At 39.5% G+C, this 19736-nt stretch overlaps 1 protein-coding gene across 2 annotated transcripts in view; it reads right to left on the bottom strand.

Annotated features, from left to right (window-relative positions):
• Positions 1–19736, bottom strand: part of FAT4 (FAT atypical cadherin 4) — a 366865-nt gene that overhangs the window by 38788 nt on the left and 308341 nt on the right. For both annotated transcript variants that reach the window (XM_080373767.1, XM_080373766.1), the window contains 2 exons: positions 6732–6912; positions 2150–2400 (listed from right to left, as the gene is read on the bottom strand). In XM_080373767.1, the coding sequence (XP_080229893.1) occupies positions 2150–2400; positions 6732–6912 (432 nt within the window). The remainder of the gene's footprint in view (positions 1–2149; positions 2401–6731; positions 6913–19736) is intronic.

The raw sequence follows: 19736 nt of genomic DNA, 5'->3' as shown, positions 1-19736 counted from the left end.
GGTCTTTCGAATTTATGCTTTGCATATAAGTTTAACTATAGGGACACCATTTGCATCATCTTCTATATCTGCAAGGAGAATCCAGGGTGCTCTTTTGTACCAACTTTACAGATCTAATGCACGGCATGTCTTTCAAATTTGACACTGTCCAACTGATTTGCAGAACACTCTGTTGATGTTTCACTGGTACTGAAATTTAGAAAATACCCACTTCTGTATAAAAGTCATGTTGTTTTCGACCTCTTAAGGCAAAATCATTTACAGGCAGGAATGACTTTGACAGCATCCCCTTAAAGCTGTACTTCATGTCACCGTTTGTCATGTGCAATGATTTGTACTCCAGGGCATGGCATATTTAGATAAGAACAGTATTCAAACCCCTGTGAGAAATGGGACAGGAAAAAAATTAAGATTTTTACTTCAGTTAAACTATATTATTATTATTATTATTATTACTAGTAACTCCCCCTTTTAAACTTGATTAAAAAATAACAAAGAAATTAAGCTTTTTATTTCAAAATATTGATTTCTAGATATTCGATGATTGGAATAAAAGCAAAAGTCTTGATCATGTTATGAGGGTTTGTTCTTTTTCTTGGAATTGTCAGATGCTACATTGGACTGCAATAAAGTTGTTGTTTGGGTTTTTTTAATGGATGTCATGCCTGCTAGTAACATCATTGTCAACAGCCTTTCAAAATAATGTGAAAAGATACTGACATTTCCTTTTAAACAACAGTGACTATCAACTGTGGAAGCTGCAAATACAAAAGCACATGCATCCCTAGGTTTTTGCTAAGTTAGAACCAGAGCAAACATAGCTGAGCCGTTCTATATGTTTTTAGCTATAACGGGTTTCAAACAAAAAGCATCCAAGAAGATATTGCCAGAAAACATGAGTTAAACCTGTGTGCACTCCTCATTAAAAGCATTTAAAGAAGCACTCCAAAAACAACTGCACAAAGGCACTGTGCCCTGACCAGAATACACAAAGATTCACCAATGCAATAATAAAATAATTTCATAACGCTGTTCTGGAAACACGGCAGAAATGTAAACAGATTCATTCTTCCATAAAAAGGAGAAGTATTTGCAACTGTTTATAATTTAGAGAGAAAACTCAAAACATGGAAATAAGCCCTTTTTTTTTTTTTTTTTTCTTTCTAAAAGAAAAAATTGTTTTGTAAACCATTTGTCTTGGAAACCTTTCTATAGGCATCACATTTCCATGTATGTGTATGCATCTGAAAACACACAGCGTTGCCAGCTTCCACAGCCAACCACTTTGACTGCAGTTTGGTGAATCTGTGGTAATACAGTGATCATATAAAATCCTTTTACTGTTTTGAGATAGTGGAGGTCCTGGTATTAGTCCATTAAAAGAAAATACATCTCAAAATAGCAGAATCTCTCAGTAAATTCTCTCCATCAACACGCAAATGCCCATGTTCTGCTTTCTTACCCTTTGCAATGCCAATTCTGCAAATAAAAAAAAATATTAGTATTTTGCAACTTACCTAATTCTAATGTATTTATTTACCAGGCTTGTTTGAACATAAACTGAATCAGGAATCAGCTCCTACATTGAGTGAAGTCATTTTAATTTGGGTGTAGGTTCCACAAAAGGAAGCTTGCTGCTTGACTTTTATTTTATTTTATTTTACTTCACTACTTGGCTCAAGGAAAGGCAACACCATTAACGTCTGATATAGATATGGCCTTTTTGGAAGAGGTTTACAAAATCCTCTTTAAGAATTCTTCAGTCTGGAAAAAGAAAATCTACATGCAGGGGGAGACTTTCAGAGGGAAAAAAAGAGGCCATTGCCCTCTTGACTCTGGCAAAATAGTTTAGTAACTTGTTTGAGTGGGTGCTCATTTAGACTACGTCTTCTTTGCATAACTGCAGGAAAAGAATTGAATTTGGATGGAAGGAACAAACTAAAAAAAAAAAAAACAAACCATTGCTAAATTGCGGGTGATATATTGACCCTCGCCATTATTCATTCCCATGCAACCATGAAGATAACGAAACCTGGAAAACAGCTGCAGAGGAACATTTCAGAAACATTTCTTTTGACACAGCTTTCCATTTTCATTAAGACGCTTGTGCAGTCTGAAGTATCCCAAGCACTGCTACTGATCAGGTTACCTGAAGTGGTAGGTGATGGGACATGGGTGACATAGGGGTGGTGTTGAAATTTGGGCGGGTTGTCATTCACATCGGCGACGGAGACAAGCACGCTGGTGGAACTGGAGAGAGCCCTGGGGAAGCCCCCATCACTTGCCACCACCACCAAAGTGTAGTTCTCTCTTGCCTCTCGATCGAGGAGAGCACTGGTGATGATTTGTCCTGTTGATGGGTTGATTGTGAATTGCGAATTGCCACCGGTAAGCCTATAGCTGTTTGAAAGAAAAAACAAGGAACAAAAATTTGATTAGCATTTCATAAGGCAGCCTGCTGTCTTAAGATAATAACAATTTTCTATACTCTTCAGACCACCATGCCGATGGGTATCAGCACACGGATTTTTGTCTAACTGTCCATCTGTGTTCACATTTTTTCTCTTCCATATTTTGAGACCTGTCATAAATGACATTTCTGGGGATTTCCAAGTGTAGTTGCTTAACGCAGATAGATTTCTAATAGATGAGAAGCAGACTGAGCCTTAGTACATTTGGAAGTACAGGTGGCCATACCCCCAAAATTGCCTGCTGGAGACATCCTCTAGTACCGATTTCCCTGGGCTAATGCATTAAGTGCTATTCCAAGAAGCTGACATAGCTGTTACCTGAATCTGCAGAATATAATCAGAAAAAAATACTATTTTCTGAAATAAAAGGATGAAGATTTTACAAAATAATATGAGGATGTATAACTCATATTGTTTGCTGATACTGAGCTAAGTTTTGCCATTCAAGACTTCAATGTTAATCTGCAGTAACATAGCAAATTAGTAGCCACAGAGCTACGTTAACAGGATAATTGGGACCAGAATTTCACCCTTGATTGGTGTATATGTACCTGCACGCATCTGTTGAGTGTGTGCAAAAATGTGATTTGATAAGAACTGATTGTGTGCTTACTGCAGTGCATCATATGAGCTACCTCTGGCTTATTAGCACAGTGAACTCGCCCCTCTCTCTTCCAATGCTCACCCAGCTTGTGTTCATACAGAACGGATCTCAAAGAAACGTGAAGCACTGGGCCATATTTTTAAAGGCAATTGGTTAATATTGCATTTTTAGTTAATACAGATAACGGGTTTTCTACAAAACAAAACAAAACCTGGCTAAAATGAACTATTTCCATATCCCATATTATAACCCTGACCAAAACCAGCACAGCTGTGATTAGCGTGGTTCTTTCAGAGAAGCCTGGTACAGCACAGCAGCAGCTTTTTTTGAGGTCTATGGTTCTATAAAAGATTCAGAAGAAAACGGCTTTTATGAAAGAGAGTAATGTTCCTATCTTCGCCTTTTAAAATCAGAGCAGGTTATGACAGAAATAATAACACTGGCCAGAAGCTTTACCTAGAGGACTGATAGCCAGCCTGCGTAATAAGCTGTGGCAACTTCTCCTGTTCAGTCATTAATCTCTACAGAATGCCACGAGCAGACTTTAATTGCTTAATTATGATATAATATGATGGCCATATGTAATTATCCTCCAGCCATAGCAATGTGCATCTAGGGTGGAAAGAATATGCGCAAAGCCTAAAGCAGCAGTTAAATCTCCCTAAATACGAGCAGCATGAGCAAATTTCATCTGTGATTTGCAATGTTTTAACCCTGTGTGAGGTGTTGCAGAAGACACAGACTTTCCCTTCTGTATTTCCACATATATAGAACACCTCAAGCTTTAGCATTGGAAAGATGCTATGAAAACTTTTTTTTTTTTTTTTTTTAAAAAAAAAAGAGGATAAAGACAAATTACATTTGCCATAGGATATTCTGAGTTATATCTGAGCACAACTGCACACAAACCAACTGGACAATGTTAAGCGTGCCTCAGCATTGTTACTGAAAATTTCCAAGCCCAAGCCAAAAACAAAACCCCAAACACCCCTGAAACTTTAATGGTGACAACTGACACAAAAGGAATTTGACTGAAGTGCTTAAAACCTGGCCTTTTGACTAGTCTGTGCTGACCCCTCTTATCTATGCTATCTTTTAACTAGGCCACTCAAGCGCTCATTGCCTTTAACAACTTCATCAGCCTCCTTTAATGACTTCACAGGTTATCACCAGAAGTAAGAGAAAAAGACCCTGCACATCAGGACACGTTACAGTTTTGCAGAATATTATTTGCTTCTTGCATAACACAGTCCATTTTTTGACTTTACATGAAAATTTTAGCAGAGGATTTTACATATCTTCTTTGGAAACCTAAGGTTTGATTTCGAAACAGGATCTAACAAGACTGAAAGGGAGTTCTGAGTGCTCAGCACCTCTGATAAGAAGACCTTATGTGTTCTGGTCCCTCTGGCTTTTGCCAGTTTCATAATACCAGTTATATTTTAAGAGTTGCATTACTCTAAATGCTGAATCTGGACAAATTCTGTCCAAGAAAAACGAAGTATGTTGCTGAGTCTAAAAACAAACCCTGAAAAAAATTTTTAAATAGCTACTTACAAAGAAAAAAAAAAACATTATCAACCATTCTACTATGAGGCACTGAGTGAATGACAAAGGCTAATGGCAGAGATATTAAAGCAATTCACCCACACTAAAGAAACTCCAGAGCACTGATAATTTCTGAATATGGGATGCAATCATTACAATAATTCATGCTTTGTATGGAATTCTTCTTTCTAAAAGAGCTTGCCAGAAATAGTTTCTTACAGTAAGAGTGAATACAATTAAAAGCTTCATTGTTTCACAATTAAATAAATGGTAATTCTGGATGCTTTTCAAATATTTAAAGATGCCAAAACATCAAGTTTCTATTTTTGGCTTGTAGCTAGTTGGAAAGAAAATATTACAGCATTTCATACAAACTTGCTTTGCCATAACATACTTCTGCGTTATTTTACTTCCTTTTTTTTAAAAAAAAAAAAAAGAACAACCACAGTGATATTCTTAAGCACTTTGAAGAATGAACTGAGGTGAACTAACACAAGTAAATAAAGAAATTACTTTTATATCCTGTTCTGTGAGTTTGGAAACAGAGATATAGGTGTTTGCAGTGTAAATGTGATGAGATTACCTACGTGTTCTTCCAATTAATAACTAATACAAATCTGCTTTGTGTTCCATTCGCAATGCATCAGTCCTCAGTGGATAATCTTCTGCTTGTCACTGCCACTCAACATCTTCATTACTCTTGTCTGTGAAACTGGGAATGGCCAGTGTTTAGACCAGTGCCCAGTTAAGTTGCATCAACTGAGCTCTGCAAACCACTGGCATTTAAAGCAAAAATGCCAAATTCTAACTTTTTACTGGTTTTCTGAATGGGACAAACTTTATGCCTTGCCTTGTGCACTTTGTATTCTAAACTGAAGACATTAACTGTTGCTAATGATCATAAAACTGATTATGAATTTACCCAAGGAATATGTTGGCTTTCAGTGAAAATTGCTTACTACAGGAGAAGATGTGAATGCGGCAGCAAGGCAGGCAGTGTTTGCTGTTGACAGTGGTCTGCAGCGTCCATGCTGGGTGATGCTGTACCTGCCTGGTTAACTGACTATAAATGCATCCAAGTCTGCATAAGCAGTCATGTAAACTACAGTTAGGTTTGAAAAACCATTTAAGGTCTCAAATAAAGTACTGAAGCTTTCCCCAAATGTATGTATGCTTTCACAAAGTTAATACCATCCACAACTTTGGACATTTTTTATGCAAGAGAGTGATATTGATTTCCAGATTTGCCTAGCTTAAAAATCAAGTTTATGACTAGACCAACTTCACTTATTTTAGGGTGAGCGGTTTCATTTAAACATAAGTAAGGGAAAAAAAAATAACTCTGCCTCCAAGTCAGCTTTTGTAGCAAATCTGTTAATAACGTTTGAAAACTACATCTTCCTCTTCCCCACCAATCCCTTCCTGAAGGCTTCTTCAATTAGTATTTAAGAATCCTGAAAGCTCCTTCAATTAGTATTTAAGAAGCCTGCCAGCCTCCAGGAACAATGGTTTCTAGCTTCTTCAGGAATACTTTTAAAAGATCGGTATTATACCTGTTAACTATATCCTTCCTTGCATGTCCTCAACTCTAAAAGCTATGCTAAAAAACAGACAAAAGCCTTTCCAACAAAGGCTACACAAGCTGATGGCAGCCAGTAATGAAGATCATTCACAGCTAATACCGTACTCCCTTATGCAGAAGACCTATATATAAAGACTGCAAGCTGAAGTGCTTAATCCATTTAAGACACTATTTATAGTTTCAGACTTTCTTCTTTTTTTAAAAAAAAATTCAAATTCATCTATGCTTATTGAGAAATATAAATCTAGTCTATAAAAAATTGCACTCAGAGGCAAGTTAAACTCATTTGCTTTTCACTTAGTAAAAACCTAAAATGACACTGCAGCTTTATTTGTCCTTAACATAATTCTAAAAGCCTATAAACAACAAAAACCCCCAAATTTGCCGAAATAAGTTAGCTATACAGGTGCAGCCGTCCTTTTGTGTCTTACAGTTTTATGGCATGTTGGTGATGGACACGGGGGAAAAAAAAATCTTCAGGCAAGTTATGAGGCAATATTACATGTAGCAACAGTAAATGACCTACCTAATAACAGCATTTGTAGAAGCATCAGCATCTGAGGAGTTTACAAGCAAAATATCTGTCCCCGTAGGAGCATCCTCCGATACAGTGGCAGAATATACGTTAAAGGCAAATGTGGGGACATTGTCATTGACATCATCCACCGTGACAGCAATGGTTCCAGTGCCAGTGAGGGCAGGAGATCCTGCAGGAAAGTGGGATACAAAATGCTAGAGGTTACAAATACCACCATGCTAATCCGAAGTCTGCCATCCCTAATTTAAAGCCTAGCACTTGAACATGTCACAGTTCACAGAGCAAGAAAGCCAATTCAACGTACAGGACAGGGTCAGATTTGTTTCAAAGGTTTGTTTCAAAGGCACCGTAACATAACGTGCAAGCTGTGAAAGAAAAAAAAAAAAAAAAAAAAAGTTGTTCTTTTTCTTGCTCCATCTAATTCCAGAAATATCTTGTAATACAAGCTCAGTGGAAAAAGATGGTCTTGGAACCACTCAGAAGTCTTCCTGTAACAATTAGGACTAATTTGAGCATGCGGTTGACTTTCCTATTTCTCTAAAAGAAGACATTCAAAGGTGGCAAACTGACAGCCGTGAAGACTCCAGCCCTCAATTTATTTATCCGCAGAACAAATAGAGTGGGAACAGCGGCAAACCCCAGCTTTCCGCATAGCTTTTCCACTGCCGGTCACACCCCTGACCTGGGGAGACCTCCTCTAAGTGGGTGAGAAGGTTGCACAGTCTCCAGCCCCATTCAGATTCAATTTCTCCATAGAAGCAACCACCTATAACAGCAAATAACGCTCGCTCGGATGGGATGCTGACTTACAGGAAATCCGACTGAACTGGTTTAACCTACAGCTCTCATCCTTCTTGTTATTCTAATACTTAACTCCGAGAAGCAGCAACCAGTGAGAAATAGCATGCTTATTCATGTGCGATCTTTTGGTATTTATTCTCCTAAGCTCTTCCTTCAGCAAATCCAATAAAAAAGACAATGAAGAGTTTTACAAGTTCATGTTAGTTTTGACAGTTTATTACACTTATTTTCTTCAGCCAAGAATCAGCAAGACATCTTCTGCTAACCAAATTCTTCACTGAGGGTCCCTGAAAAAAAGGGGATCGCTTCTTTCTTTGAACACGTAACAAAAAGAGGAGAGAGTGACAGCAGAGCATACAACACATGAGTTATGGCCTCTTTTACTCAAAAGACAGATGATGACCATGCCTATTTTGCCCAAGATTGTGTCGTTCTCCCCTTCCATCTCAAACGGAGACAATTACAGTGTTTGCTAGACTAGGAAAAAAGTGATGATAATGAATGGTTTGGGCCAGAGACTGGTTCGAGTCCGAGTCCTTCGTGCAAGGCAAGCTTATTACATGGAGCTGTCGTTTGAAGAAACATAGCCAGCCCCCCTGCGACTGCCCTAGTCCTTCCCACCCAGCAGACGATCGGGACGCTGCTACCTGAGGTTATTGCTGGACCTCGACCTTAGGGCTGGGAAGGAAGCAGGCTCTGCTCTTGGGTCTCATGTGGTCCTAGCAAGGGCTCCAGACATGGAGCTCTTGTATAAAAGGAGAAATAACGCCTCATTTTCTCACGTTAACCCTTGCAGGTTGAAGAAGTACCATGCGGCAATGTGGGAAGAAGCTGGCAGCAGCTTCTGCACGGGAAGGATGTTTTTCACCGCAAAATACCTCAAAGTAACTTGGCTTAAGGCCCAACCGAACTGAATGAAAGAGCTTCCAACCGAAAGGTGCTATCAGTCTCGCAAGGCTGACTTTGAAGCCTGCTGATCAGACTGGACGGATCATGCCGCTGAGGAAAGAACGTACAAGCCAAAGGGTATACGTTTCACGCCACGGCTGCGCACAATGGAGGCCTTTCTCCGCTCTAGTCTGAGGTAATTCATTTTGCCAATTAATATACTTTCAGCCAGGAAGGTTACATTAAGGCAATAAGTCTGACTCATTTTTTGCTCCCCCCCCCCTCGATTTTGTCATTTAGCCAAACACGTATAGATAGAAAAGACTGTAAAAGCGTTCTTGATAGCTGAAATATTGCCCACGGAGTGTTTATTATTACTGCATTAAATGAAACAGAGTCCTCAGTGGTGTTTGCTGCATGTGTCATCAAGCTCTGGCCTTCCAACCACATTTAATCGACATTCATCTCGCAGCTAATGAAATGAAAAGTTGAAAGTTTCACAGGTGATTAAACAATTTATACATTATTCAGAAATTAATCTTGGGTAAGTCACGTTCAACGAGCATCAGTAACGTTATTCAGTCTGGAAAAGAAAGGTAACTCACAGCTAAAACCTGAAACTCATTGTTTTAAAGTTACTTCCTAAGACAAAGCGCCAATGCTGGAAAAGCCATGTTGTGGGCTTACTCACAGAAAACAACTGCAGTGGCAGCACCTTTAGAGGTAACCCCACACTGGGGTGATGGGGCTAGATCCCGTGCAGCTCTGCAGGCTGGTCCTGTCCCGGCTGGCAGCACTGACCTTGGGCTTGGTGCCGTGCTAGCTATGCTCATGAAGCTGGTGAAGAGAGGAGGACGAGGAGAACACGTCCATGCCTGCTGGCAAAGCACCGTGTGGACACAGGCTAACAGCAAAACACTGCAACGGGTTTGTGCTTTCTCCTGCATGGCTATTAAATCTTTGGTCACATAATGGAAATGGTTAAGAGGGATGCCAGGTGTAATAGCTGCACAAGGGCAATAGATGGATTCTTCTGCTCAGGATTACACTGACAGCAGTGGCTTTTGATTCAGCCATTTGGCTCCAACCAGCCCTGACTCCCCCTCTCCTCTCCCAGGAACATGAATTTGCAGGGTACCAAACGCACGCTCCAAGAGCCACCCCCCAGCCCTCGCCTCAGCCCCCCTATATATTCCATGCCATATTTCCAGCTCCGCTTCCCTGCTGGATGCATTTACAAGGCACCGTACAGGGCAGTCTGAATGTATTTATATTAGCCTCAGAGAAGTGAACATACCTGCCAGGCTGAGCACCATACTAATACAATTAGCTAGGGTAACGTAAGTACCCCCGATCTCATCCAGCGCTGGCTTGTGGCTGTGTTGTCCTCACAGAAACATCCCAGAACTCCAATATTAATTCAGCTGTTTGTAACATCCCAGGTCACTGCTCTTCAGTTGAAAACCCAAAGTCTTTCTTATTTTACTTAGATGGAAAAACTCACATATTTACATTGGTTTCCTGTGTATGTAGTTATCCAACCATGTTTTTCTCCTTTAAGTAAAACATCACGTCCACAAATTTACTCCTTTATTCTATTACACTGAAAGATAAAGTTGCAATTTCACAGAGTCCTCAAAGCTTTTATCCACTTGAAATTAAATGACTAGCTCATATTTCTGCAGTTACTGAGAAATATAAGAAGAGGAAATTACAAATGAAGTAATTTTCTATGGAAAAGAAATAGCTAGGGGCCAAATTCTACCATCCTCAGTGAACGCTCACTGAAAGTTGTGCTTGCATAAGGACCACAGAATTTGGCCCCTGGTAATAAATAGGCTTCATAAAATGTACATGTCATATTTGTGGTGAGAGAAGTAGTTTCCATGGTCAGGCTGAGTTCCCAGATTTCTTAGTTTTGCTTCGATAGCAAATCTTCCCCAAGTCAGTTATTCTTATTACGCTCCAGCATCACCCCTTTTTTCTTCAAACTGCACTTAATATTTTGCATAAGTGTAGTAAATTTGGGGTAAATACTGCAACATTAGTCAAACCCTCAAGATGCCCCCAAACTGTTTTTAATAAAACAGACATGTTATAACCTATATAAAATTGCTGTACACGGTCTATAGTAGTCCTACAAACAGCCGTGAGGGTTCGAGCCACAAACGTCCACACACACACACTTGACCCTTAGTGAACTTGCACTAAAATGTCTACCATTTTTTCATAAAGGTCTGAATTATTTTTCAGCAGAAGCTATTTCTTTGACTATATTTTTGTCAGACACCTATTATTTTAAAGCATTCCTCTAGTGCTATACTACTACTAGGGTTTTGTGGTTGGTGTTTTTTTTTTTTTTTTCAAATCCCAAAAATGCCTCACTGAAGCTTAGGATATCCATGTTGAAAAAAAAGTTTCCTAGAAAGACAGAGGAAGGAAGGAACCATCTAATGATGAATAACTTGAGAACATAAAGTTAACGATGCGAACTAAGTGGCAGAGATTGGATTGATTGTTCAGTGAATATCAGGTCTTTAAATTTTAAAAGACAATGACATGAATATATTATTATTGTTTTGAATTTCTCATTGCTGTGTGCTGCGTTCTGTTTCTGTGAACTGAATGGTTTGTTTTCTAGGTGACAGCTGTACATATACATTAAGCAGACAGTTCCACAAATGTCCACACGTCATTGCTGAAATAAAGATTAACCTGGGATACTGTCAAAATAGTAACGCTGAGTTCAGGAAGAAAATTGCTTCCCACGGATGTTCTTCCAACAATTTAAGCTTTTTGCTTACATCTGCAAGTAAACATGTGTCTGGGGTTGAAGAGAAGGAGCAGACCTTGGGAGCTTGCTCTTTGGAGGCCCACGGTGGAGGATGAGTTACAGGGGGAGGTGACGAGAGGCCACCAAGGGCTTGGGCAGCGCTGGGCTGTGGCTCCCCTCTCTGCGTGGATGCTTGAGGAGGTGACATGAAGAAACAGCCATGGGGGACTGTGGGGCGGGCAGGCAGCAGCACAGGGGCAGGACCTCTCTTCTCCCAAATGTAGGACTGGTGAAGACCTACAAGCTGGTTTTCTGCCCTGTTCAGCAGCACTTGTTTGTGGCTGATCACCACAAAAACACAATGATACCAGCAATGTGTCAGCTTAGAAGTTAGAACGAGCCCTCTCGACTTTTTTTTTCCCCCCATCCAGGAGAAAGTGGACGAAAAATATTGGCTACGTGCAGCAATGCAAGAAGAAGAAAGGAAACTAAATGCAGAAAGGGGACAGTGGGGAGAAATATTTCACCTGACAATTTCTACTTCTCAAATGCAGGATAACCAGAAAAGAGAGGACAATCCACATTTCTGGGTGAATTCATCATAAATCACTTATTCCCCTAATTTATGCTAAGGCTTACTAGCCACACAGTCATTTACAAGTGGTGCACCTAAAGACTCTTTTCACTTTTGCCTTAGCCTACTCGTGCAGCCTTAAAAGAAGGGAGCACCACCCGCTATCTTCGCCCACCCTTGTCCTGGGGAACAGGGGACATAAGCTGTCTCGGCTCCCTGTAACCCCCAAACACGTGGCACCATCTGCTCCAGCTGTTCAGCTCTCCACACCATAGCCAGACACCAGGAGGAGTGGGGCATGATCAGAGTGGACTGTGGTAGTAAAAGCGAACAAGCAGAGGAAACTTGCAGAGCCATTTACGTTCTTCAAGAAAGCTCAGGAAAAGATGATGCTCTTGGAAATTATCTCAGCTGTGTGGTACTGTATGGCTCACAGTAAAAATTAGAAATAGGAGAACGTGTGCAGCACGTTATCCACATATTGTCTGAAGCTTTAATGGCTTCTGGGTCCTGCCTGTGCCATGGTTAGCACAGCAGACAGTAAAACTATCATTCTTTTCAAAAACCAGGAACTCAAAGGTTTTGCCAGCATTAAAATATCAAAATTAAGTGCTAGAACGCTAACAATAAACCTAAGCAAAAAAACCTACAGATACATTTCACAAAAAAGAAATAATAATAAAAAAAAGGATTACAATTAAATAAAATAAATCTAAATGACTAATCAAAACTGATGCTGCAGGCAGTTTACCATGTTTTGTGGTAAATTAAACACATCATTATCCTGAAAATTGGAAAGCGATTTAACAGAAATGGAATTTTTGCTTCACTGAAATGTGTTGCTTTGCAACAAAGCGGATTTCACTTCCCCAGTCAAACACTCGGTGAATGAGTCCCAGGACTAGAAGTTGCATGTCTTATTACAGAGCATTAACTTTTTCACTCAAGTAAACAAGGCCTTTCTCACAGTAAAACGGCCAATCTTTCTAAATGCATTTAAATGCAGACAGTGTGCTGAGTTTTAAAAACAACTGCTGAGTTTTACAATAAATACAGTAAGTTCAAATTCAACTAGTTTGCGTTACACTTTGAATTTCTCGTGCACGTGAAGCTTGATTTGAAATGCGGATGACCTTAAATTAACTTCTTTATCAAGAACACAAAAGGAAGTGCATAGGCGAAACGAGAAAAATAAGTAGTTCCTTTAAAAAGATTGCACCACAAATATTTGTCCTGGCTGGGTATGTGGCTTGTGTTTTGGTTTCCTCTTACTCAATTTTTCACTGCAGGTTTCCATACTAAGTCTTAAATAACTGAAGGGAAATGTTGGGATAGATCTGCAGTTGTGCAAGGACTATCTGACAAGAAAAAAAAATAATAATCTGTACTACATCAGATATTATAAAACTCAGTATTTTCCCTCATCTCTCAGCCTAAACAAGCTGGGAGCAAACAGACCTAAATTTGGGAAGACGAGGCATCAAAAGTAAAAAATAATTAAAAAAAAGAATATCACTAGAGAAGAGTCCAACCTTGTTCAAGCAATGACGTGTCCAGCCATGCTTAGGCTGATGCACATGGACAAAGACAAATACTTATGTGTGCTTTGACAGTGCAAAAGAAACCTTTGTCCCAAATAGTGATGTGAGATGGGATTTCTCATCAGGTGTTATCCATATGGTTTTTAAATTCCTGACAACCGCATTCTACAAATTCACTAAGCTTTGCAGTTTCACAACATTGCAATACATTTAATGTTCTGTTGAGAAAGGATGGGACTTACTTGCACACACACACACAGACACAATTTTAAGTCCTCTGGTGAGTATGCACATAACCTTATCCCTGTTCTTTTCCTCTGATCTGCTCATCAGAACAATTTACCTGCACCTGTTTACCCAGAGAGGAGAAAAAAAAAAAAAAAAGCTGCAGCACTATTACTGAGCTGGACCTACTGGAACACAGATTCAGAGCGAGGACAAGACACGTGCAATAAAGCAAAAGCATAGCATATATTTAGCACAACTTCAAGCTGTTCCATGTAGCAATCTGTTTCTACACATACACACGCGCTTTATCATAAACTTATCACTTCTGCATCTGAAAAATGGTGGCTAATATATTCCTCCAGTTTAGCATGTTCCCCCATTGCTGCTTTTGTTTGGCGAATTTCAAAACATACGAAGGAAAGGCTGAAAGAGCCCTGCTCCACCGCCCACCACGTACACTGGATACAGGGCTGCTGACAAAAGCAGATGGCAGTCAGCGACTTGTGGCTGTCAGGTTTCGTTCTCCTTCCACGAAAGGCACAAGCACCAATCCCATGTGCCATAACCCCCTTGACACACGTTTATAACCTATTCATACCAAAGGTACAGGTCTTTGGGGATGGCGCTCAGAAACGACACACGCAGGTATTGCAGATGGCTTGGCAGAACCGCCTTTTTTTTTTTTTTTTTTTTTTTTTCCAGAGCAAGAAGTGGCCTTCTTCCAACTATGTTTCAGAAAATGAATCTTTAAGGAAAATTTTTCACAGCTGAATATATGCTTACAGCAAAACCTGGCAAATGGCTGGGCATAAGGGTGCATCTCCCCGTGCCCGCGCAGGGAGCAGCGCTGGGAGGGTAGGCATGGCTGCGTGCGCTGCTAAAGCCTCTGGTGACCAGAGTAAGATTTAAAGACAGTGGAACTGCAACTTAAAAGAAAGGCAGAGACATTTAAAAAAATATTTTCTTAAACCCACCAAATTACTTCTCCTTGTTATAAGTTATTGCTGTAAACAGAAAAAATAGAGAAGCTGGCTCCTGCGGGGACTGCTGACTAAGGCGATTTTTGACTGCTTGTGACTCCTGAATATCCCACAGCGAAATTCCTGTAATGCATGATTTTGAATTATGCTCTAAAAACACCCTGTATAAATAGTGAAGATTAACCAGCAGGATAAGTGTTCAGACCATATGTGCATGTTTTACTTGTTTTATCCTTGCAATTAAGGCTTCCTGAAATTGTAGCTTTATATTTGAAGAATGAGCTAGTAGACTTTCAATTTATAAGGTGTAACGTTTAATTTAAAAAATGGTTTCAGATCACCAAGACTGGAAAAATCTCAGTATTTCTCAAAGTCTGAGAAATTGCACAGCATAATGACTACTCTAGTTATTTTGTTCTTCTGCAAAACAGATTACAGTCAGTGAACTCATTAGCACATTTGAAATAGAATTTCATATAAAAGTAATGTCAGCAGAAGGACAACAATTTTAAATTGATTTTCATTTAAAACTTCCAAACTAATCGTAGCAAGATGGATGAATGAAGAGACAGGAGTGTAACAGCTTGAAAAATAATAAACTGACAATTCTTTCTTCCTTGAAATTTTCTATTGCCTACTAAACCCTAGATATTAAGCATCATATCACCATATTCTAGCTTGTTTTCCAGTTTAAATAAATCTACCTGAACCTGAAGCTTTTTTTCAAAGAGATATGCCCACTCCCTTCCCCACCCCACCCCCAAACTAACACCAAGAAATTATGAAATATTTTTTTTTATATATAGACGGGGGGAGGTCCCCAAAAAAGCCAGGACAACAGTGAAAGCTTAAAGATCCGACAGGCACCTTTTCATGCATTTGGATCAATACTGTGCAATGTTTTTCTGTACCATGCCAAATTTTAATAAAACTTGAATTTCTCTGGGATATTTTGTATGTTCATTTCCCACTTCTTCATCACCCCCTCTCTATACGGTCACAGTACACTCTTTACTGGTAACAGTGCTTAACTGACTCTGACATACATACGGCAAAGCTGTACTGAAACAGTGGTAGGGCTGAGAGGAGACGTCGGTCTTAAGACCATGCATGCGAGATGAGACTGAGGATGAGGACAATAACTGGTTTGTTTAACGAACCTCACGCTAATTTCAGCAGACCCCCGAAGTGCCTGCATCCCATGCATATTTGCTACACGTTACAGTACGTGCTCATGAGTTTTCTGTGAACATGGGGATGACATTCAAGAAATTAAGATGATACAATCACACAGCTTGAGAAAACAATGCTATTTCAACGAAAGCAAGAAGGGACTTTCTCCCAACTGTGTGATGGAAATTTCCATCCCAACATGGGTGGAAATGAAGGAGAAAAAATGTCCCTACCAAGTAGATAACCCACCCGAAAGTGTGGTAAGAACTTGTTTGAACTATGTCTTCCATACAGTACAGTACGTAGTACAGTTGATCTCCACTTAACATAGATCAATACTTTTATCATTTATGACTGAAAATATTTAAAGGTCTAATCAGACAAATCTGTAATCCTTCATCAAAGACGACGCTAATTGCTTTTTATCAGATTAACCCTTTAAGAAGGAGCACAAATGAGCTTTGACAGTTCATGGCACACACAACCCTGGCAAAGCTGGTATTTGTAGCCCTTTATTTTTCTCCTTTGTTATTTTTACAGAATTCTTGTACGAAACTCTGGATGATGAGAAAGAACACTGAATTTCTGGATGTTCCTGTATACCTCATTAGTGATGAGGTGACTCGATAGAATAAGAAAGATCATCACCTATGCTCAGCCTTTTTAGGCACCATAAAATTATGTTCCTTAAAAGAGACAACAGTTCTCACCAATATTTATGACTAACCAAAAATTCTTAATAAACAATAATGTTTTTACCAATAGTCTGTATTTCTTTTACTTATGAGGGGTGCAAAGAGGCAAAAGATTTAGTTACTTAATAAAACTTGATATTTTCAACTATTAATTTCAAGAACATCTGTAGAGCAATTAAAACTTTTGGCTGTGTTACTACATCTTATCTTATGCTTGCCTAAAGAGGAGAATTACATTAACCAGTACAATTCTGCTTGTCCGTTACAAAAAAAAAAAAAAAAAACCACCAAACCAGCCAACAAAACAAATATAGAATTTGAAACCACACTGAGATAGAACCTATGAGGCTCTCCTCTAACATCACTTGGACCTGAACAACAACACTATTTTTGCGTGGATAGTCCGCAGGTTTTGACATTGCAAAGCAGAAACATGCATACACTGTGCTTGATGCCCCCCTCCCACATGAGCTGTGCCATAGCTGGCTCTCTTCCTACACCCAATTTTTGAACCTTCTTGCCTCTGTCTCTGTCAAGGTAAAATCTCTGAAGATCTGTTCCTGAAGAATACTACTTCTGAAGGCTATAGTTTAGTTATTGGTTGATTTTTATATATATATACACACACACATATATATAAATAACCAACCACAAATTAGAGGACCTTACAGTATTTAAATTAATTTGCCTTCTTTTCCTTTTGTTGAATGCAGTGAAATAGAGAACAGCTCACCCAACAAACCTCGGCTAGAAGCAGTTTATCCCACCCTAAATAAACCCATCAATTACTCGCTGGATTCTCCACAATCCCAACAGAGAGCAGAAAGGGAATCACACAGTGGAAAAACGTTTGAATTGAGAGGCGCGCACTTAAATTGAGGACTTTTCTAAAAGTCGACAAGCACGCCTGAACTGCATCTAATATATATTTCTAACTCTGCTTGCCTTGTCCAAATAAAATCCACCATCAGTTTGACTTGGTCTCAAAATTGGAGTTCTGTCCATTATTTTAACCCGACTGAAAAACTTTGGTTGTTTTCATAGATCTTTCAGCTTGCGCTGGCCAGCCTGAGCCCTTTGCCAACCTGCATAGACATCTCTCCCGCTCCCCACCCCGGAGAACATATATGCCTGGATTTAGCCCAGAGGCTCTCGCTGAACTGTTTTGAAAATAGTGATCTAATAATGAAGGTTTAACTCCAAATCGAAGATTAAATCCCTCAAACGGCATTCTGGGGCTGGGCTGCACATCCCACCAGGCAGTTCTCTGAAGGGATGGGCTAAAGCCCTCATCCCCTTTAGGGGGTAAATATGTCACATCATATAGGTGTGGGTACACTCTCTTCCTTGACAATTACTCTTTAGGGGACATCAGAGTGACTTTGCCATAAACACACCTTCTAAATAGCTTTTTGAGCTTTTGTCTTCTAGAGAAAAATTGAAAAGCGCTAACTTTCCAGGCTCTGTGAAAGGGTGCGATCCTGCGATCAGCTTCCCACGGTTACAAAAAGCCAGTCTCAGCTCTCTTCTCTCCTGATTTTAGATGACGGTAAGACAAAACGAACACTATGAACGCACTGATGAGTCTGTCGCCATTTCAGTCCTCCCGCTGTGCGATTTAGAAATAAATCAAAAGATCACGCAAAACTACTTAAATGATAGTTTCAGTACTGGTATTAAAAGAGCAAAAGTAAAAAAGTCGTAAAATAGGAAACCAGTAAAACTAGACTCAAGTAGACAACACCCACACAAGGACGAGTTTCCATAAGGGCAAGGAAATAAATGGAGCTGGGACAGAAACCAATATTAATTTTGAAACAGCTGTGGCACAAAATAAGACCATAGAAGAGAGAATCATTATGCAAACTGCTAAGCACCAAGGTAAGCAGACATCAGCTTCATTTCGCTCACTGAAGCCTGAAGCGATGTGTATATTTAGACACAGCACAGAAAGCATGCAAACCAGGACATTTCTAACTGAAATTTGCTTGCTTGTTTCGACAGCATCAAAATTTAAAGACAGCTGAACTGGTTTTAAAAATGCGACTAATTCTTTTCAGGCAACATCTTTTTCACACTGTAGATTGCCTGCTAAGTAGAACTGCGGTGTATGCTAAGAAAACAGGATGAGTATAAATGTCTTTAAGCCCAGTCACATAAACCTCACACAGTGTTAACCCTCAAGACTTTCTTATGATTACTGGAAAAGAGCGGTGCTTTACGCCAAACTGGGAAAAAATCTTAAAATGTGTAAAAAATAATAAAAAACCCCCCACAACAAAACAACTACATTGTCAGGTTTTATTTGATTTTAGGATTGAAGGGAACCAAAAACCTATCTCGGAAGAGAATTCCTGAGAAGGATATAACCTCTCTGCTTGGTTGCCCTCCTGCATTCTTGAAGAAAAGAATGCATAAGTCAAGGACCAACATTTTCTAAAGAGAAAACATATGGTTGTTTTTCATACAGGCCAGGGATGTATACAAAGAACAGTTAACTAAATATAATAATCAGTCCACTGACTCATTTCTTTCAGAACTATTTACCCAAATCAGTAAATAGATTATTTATTTAAAAAAACAAAACAAAACAAACAAACAAACAAAAAAAAACCCCAACAAAACAAAACCCCACAGGAACACACTTCTCATTAGAAACATCACATTTTGATTTTGGTTTTATTGTGGCAACACGCCATTCTGAACAACTGAATCGAGAGATGGTGGTTGCAGTTTATTTAAACAGTAGTCCTGGGCCGCTAGCAGGCTTCCAGATGTGCTACTTGACATCCCTGCAACAAATAAATAAAAGGAGGAGGATTGTTGGAATGCTAACATTTGTCCAGAAAATTGCTCAAAGAGTTAAAGACAGGGATGATAAAAGCAGCTGCACCGGTTCTTGTCATGCTGCCAGAGCTGAATGTTTACCCAGTGCTGCATCCCCACCAGATAGGGTGGAAAAAAAAATTAAAAAAAAATTAGAAAGTCTCTTTTCCCAACCTTAGAAAGTCTCTTTTCCCAACCATTTTGCCATGAAGAAAGGTATAGTGAAGCTAATGATTTATGTGGTAGAAACAGACCCACGAAGACACATTCAAATAGCTGCATGTAGGTTTCTTGGTGTTTATGTTAGCAGTCATTTTGGGGGAGCATCTGCAACCTAAACACTATCATGTTATTCCACAGCCCATCATTTTGCCTGTCATTGTATTTATAATTCACGCACTCTAGTCTTACAGCTTGTGCTGCAAGAGGGGCTCGAAATTGGGGTGGCTGAACTTTGGGCTTGAATTATATTTTATTCCTTGACCAAAGCCCCAGGTACACAGCTCTGGAAGAT

The sequence above is a fragment of the Falco punctatus genome (genome assembly GCF_963210335.1).
Source record: "Falco punctatus genome assembly, chromosome: 1".
NCBI classification, from domain to species: domain Eukaryota; kingdom Metazoa; phylum Chordata; class Aves; order Falconiformes; family Falconidae; genus Falco; species Falco punctatus.
The sequence above is the reverse complement of the archived record's forward strand: the minus strand, read 5'-3'. Positions and strand labels throughout refer to the sequence as shown.